This window comes from Xenopus laevis, chromosome 2L (genome assembly GCF_017654675.1).
Source record: "Xenopus laevis strain J_2021 chromosome 2L, Xenopus_laevis_v10.1, whole genome shotgun sequence".
NCBI classification, from domain to species: domain Eukaryota; kingdom Metazoa; phylum Chordata; class Amphibia; order Anura; family Pipidae; genus Xenopus; species Xenopus laevis.
In genome coordinates this window covers 121,796,153-121,801,063 of record NC_054373.1, presented here as the reverse complement: position 1 = coordinate 121,801,063, position 4,911 = coordinate 121,796,153, and the positions used below count along the sequence as shown (strand labels likewise).

The 4,911-nt window shown below is 39.6% G+C and overlaps 1 protein-coding gene across 1 annotated transcript in view; it reads left to right on the top strand.

Moving 5' to 3' along the window:
* Positions 1-599: 599 nt before the first annotated feature.
* LOC121399731 (small integral membrane protein 7-A-like) overlaps positions 600-4,911 on the top strand; it is a gene marked incomplete at its 5' end in the record, with an annotated part of 7,964 nt that continues 3,652 nt past the window's right edge. Inside the window, one exon of the mRNA XM_041581287.1 lies at positions 600-685. Coding sequence (XP_041437221.1) covers positions 600-685 — 86 coding nt within the window. The remainder of the gene's footprint in view (positions 686-4,911) is intronic.

Sequence of the window (4,911 nt, the reverse complement as noted above, 5' to 3'; positions counted from 1 at the left end):
CCCTCAGTAAATCCGAGGCACAGTGATACCCCCCAATAGCCCACAGTAAATCAGAGGCACAGTGAAACCCCCCCATAGCCCACAGTAAATCAGAGGCACAGTGATCCCCCCCATAGCCCACAGTAAATCAGAGGCACAGTGAAACCCCCATAGCCCACAGTAAATCAGAGGCACAGTGAAACCCCCCATAGCCCACAGTAAATCAGAGGCACAGTGATCCCCCCCATAGCCCACAGTAAATCAGAGGCACCGGGATACCCCCCATAGCCCACAGTAAATCAGAGGCACAGTGACATACAAATAACCAGTGACTCAGTAACTGCCCCAAAATATAGATTAAAGTTTGCAGTCTGTTCTAAACCTACATTACAATTTGGTGGCCGTGGCCATTAAAACTTACAGGTCCTGGGAAATTTCCGCTGTCTGCATTAGCGCTTCTGTATGCTTGAATTTACCGCTCAATAATGGGTAATGCGCAATGGAGCGGTCACATGGTATCATCACATGACCGTTCACGTCACGAAGGTCCCTTCCGAGGATAGGAACTAGCCGCTACCATTCCCAAAAGGTTATATTTGTATCACGTGTTAATCGATTGAAATCTGATTGGTTCCCAGTCTCTTCACTCACCGGATGTCGGAAGAAGCGCAGATACAGCTGATGAGGTGGATCTACTTCTATTCGGGTGAGAGTCTTTGTGAGGTTGTAAGGATCTGTATCGCTACAGTATTATTGTTTATTGACGTCATGTCGCATTAGGGAACTACACATCATATGTGCGCCTTTCCCTCGCACATTCGCGCAAAAGCCGGCGCAGTGACAGGTAGGACACGGTGATGCTAGTAATGTGGTGTGAGCATTACACAGGTCGTTCGCCTTTAATGGCCTTTTCCTAGCCAATTTCGTTTGGGTTTAATACTGTTTGGTTTTCGTATTATATGTCTTCTCATTTTGCTTGTTCGTAGCTTTGAATTGGGGGTCCTTGACCATTAATAGATTATTGCTCTGTGAGGCTAAAATGTTAATCTTCTTGTTGCTATTTATGAGTTTTCTTTTTATGCAGGCCCTCCCCTATTCGTCTTCAGTCAAACAACTGACCGGTTGCTAGGCTAAATCGGACCCTAGCAACCAGGTGCTGTATTTCCATACTGGAGAGCTGCTGAACGAAATGCTAAATAATTCAAGAAACTATAAAAAAAAAAAAAAAAAAAAAATGAAGACCTATCACAACTAATCTCTGAGTAGTATTGTCTATGTTGACCATAATGAAAATTAAACTACGTCTTCAGTTCAGTGAGCTCAGTGTATGCCAGTGAGTATTTATGTACAGTTAGGTCCATACATATTTGGGCAGAGACAACTTTTTTCTAATTTTGGTTCTGTACATCACCACAATGAATTTTAAATGAAACAACTCAGATGCAGTTGAACTGCAGACTTTCAGCTTTAATTCAGTGGGTTGAACAAAAAGATTGCATAAAAATGTGAGGAACTAAGGCCTCCTTTTTTTTTTTTTTTTTTTTTTTACACAATCACTTCATTTCAGGGGCTCAAAAGCAATTGGACAATTGACTCAAAGGCCATTTCATGTGGAGGTGTGGGAAATTCCTTCATTATGTCATTATCAATTAAGCAGATAAAAGCCCTGGAGTTGGGGGGGGGTGCATGTATGTGGAAGATTTTGCAGACAACATGCGGTCAAAGGAGCTCTCCCTGCAGGTGAAACAAGCCATCCTTAAGCTGCAAAAACAGAAAAAAAATGCTACAATATTAGAAGTGGCAAAATCTACAGTTTGGTACATCATGAGAGAGAAAGCACTGGTGAACTCAGCAACGCAAAGACCTGGACGTCCACGGAAGACAACAGTAGTGGATGATCACAGAATCATTTCCATGGTGTGTAGAGAAACCGCTTCACAACAGCCTAACAAGTGAACAACACTCTCCAGGAGGTAGTGGTATCGATATCCAAGTCTACCATAAAGAGAAGACTGCATGAAAGTAAATACAGAGGGTGCACTGCAAGGTGCAAACCACTCATAATCATCAAAAATAGGCTAGATTGCACAGTTCTGGAAAAACATTCTTTGGACAGATGAAACCAAGATTAACCTCCACCAGAATGAAGCAAGAATAAGTATGGAGAAGGCTTGGAACAGCTCATGATCCAAAGCATACCACATATCTATAAAACATGGAGGAGGCAGTGTGATGGCTTGGACATGCATGGCTGCCAGTGGCACTGGGACACTAGTGTTTATCCATGATGTGACACAGGACAGAAGCAGCCGAATGAATTCTGAGGTGTTCAGAGACATACTGTCTGCTCAAATCCAGCTAAATGTAGTCAAATTGATTGGGAGGTGTTTCAGAATACAGATGGACAATGACCCAAAACATACAGCCAAGCAACCCAGGAGTTTATTAAAGCAAAGAAGTGGAATATTCTTGAATGGCCAAGTCAGTCACCTGATCTGAACCCAATTGAGCATGCATTTCACTTGTTGAAGTCTAAACTTCAGACAGAAAGGCCCACAAACAAACAGCAACTGAAATCCGCTGCAGTAAAGGCCTGGCAGAGCATTAGAAAGGAGGAAACCCAGAATCTGGTGATGTTCAAGACTTCAGGCTGTCATTGCCAGCAAAGGGTTTTCAACCAAGTATTAGAAACTAACATTTTTTTTTTTTTTTCAGTTTAATTTGTCCAATTACTTTTGAGCCCCTGAAATGAAGTGATTGTGTGGAAAAAAAGGCTTTAGTTCCTCACATTTTTATGCAATCTTTTTGTTCAACCCACTGAATGTTGTGATGTTCAACTGCATCTGAGTTGTTTCAAAAATTAGAAAAAAAACCTGTCTCTGCCCAAATATTTATGGACCTAACTGTAAGTAATGGAGACATTTTGCATATGACGGCAATCACAAAAGCGTTTATGAATATCTTGTACTTAATGCACTTGTGTCATTGTACATGGTTGGGCCACAGTTTCTTGTTTTAAAATAAAGTATATAGATTCAGGATTAAATATAGTAACTAGTTCAGTCTGCAGTATGTATTTAAAATAGGCAGTTTCATGGCAATGCAGTGCTTTGTTGTAGGAAACCAGAGTATGTGATGCAGTTGGATATTTCTCGGGTATGTTTTTCTTAAAATGCTCAGTCTGATGGCAGTGAGGTGCTTTGATGTAGGAAACCAGAGCATGTGATGCAATTGGATATTTGTTGGAGTTGCAGTTTTAGTATCTCTGTGTCAGAAGAACTGATGGTTTTTTATAGTCAAGAAATGTTATACTGTCATTTTACTCTAAGAGGGGAATGTAATATGAATGCAACATATGAGACAGGGCTACTAACTCATAGAAAATCAGCAGGTAGCAATAACTAGTTAGCCGTTTGAAAAGAAAACCATCATTGCTATTGGGTTATTAGGCTAGTACTAGGTACTTTGCACTTTTTATTACTTAATGCATTAAATCAGAAATCCCTTTGCTATGAATTCCAGCATGCATTCCTCCAATTATTGTGGTATAGCTGACACCCATCATGTGACATGTATCAGGAGTTGTATTTTAGTAATAGCTGGAAAGCCATGTGTGATATCCTTCCTTGCAACTGTCAGAACTAATACAGCCACAGACTATTTGCATTCTTAAGTTCTTATTGGTGATGAATCGTTGGTGTTGTAAACAGTAAAGATCAGTTTCTATGCTTGTGATACATAAGATATAGAAAGGAAAGCATGCATGCCATGTAAATATGTCGAGCTTTATTTGTGAAATAAAACAGGGAACTCATACCTTGTAAACAAACATTGCTGCCTCAATAAAAGATTACATAACTGATTGCTATGGTATAGGCCGGGCTTCTTTAGCTGCATAAGGACAATCCTTTATTGGAGAAGCTTGTATTTCTGCATTGGGTAGACCCTTTAATTGATCTGATGTTAAGTTGTATATTCAGGGCAGCTGTTAGAGTATGATCTCTCTTGCTGTTGCACTGCTATGGGACAATGATGGAGAGAAAACCTTTCTAGTGCTGTGTTGGTCCAAGCAACCACTCTGTATGACATTCTATAAGTAGCTACATTTAATGCTACTGTAAAAAATGTTGTATAGTATTGCAATATAGTATAAAACTGGTTCTCCACGCTTTTACACCATGAAAGGGTGGTCACTTTTGACTTATCCAGAATGCTTGAGATCTGGGGTTTTCCGGAAAACTGATCTTCCCGTAATTTGGATCTTCATACCTTAAGTCTACTAGAGAATCATGTAAACATTAAATGAACCCAATAAGCAGGTTTTTCTTCCAATAAGGATTAATTATATCTTAGTTTGGATCAAGTACAGGCTACTGTTTTATTATTACAGTGAAGAAGGAAATAATTTTTAGAAATTTGGATTATTCTGATAAAATGGAGTCTATTTTCCATAATTTGGAGCTTTCTGGATAATGGGTTTCCAGATAACGGATTCCATACCCATATGTTAAAGAATGTCCATTCCTAGCAACTTTGCCATTGGTCTTTATAGTTTCTGAATTATTTGCCTTCCTTGAATACATCTTTCTGCATTTTATATAGCGGGTTCACTGAACACAGGAGCCAAAAAACCATTGCTCTGTGAGCTTACAGTTTTACTATTATTGTTAGTTTATTCTTATCTGTTTTCACTCCTCTCCTATTAGATTGCAGTCTTTCATTCAACCCACTGCCTATCTGCCAAAGTTAAACAAGGCCCTAGCAACCAGATATCCACTACAATTCCAAACTGAAGATCTGCTAAATAAAAGGCCAAATAACTGAAAAACCACAAAACGTAAAAAAATGAAAACCGATTCCAAACTTTCTCGGAATATCAATGTCTGTGTCATGCTAAAAGTTTGAAGCTGAGCAACCCCTTTCATAGGTGAC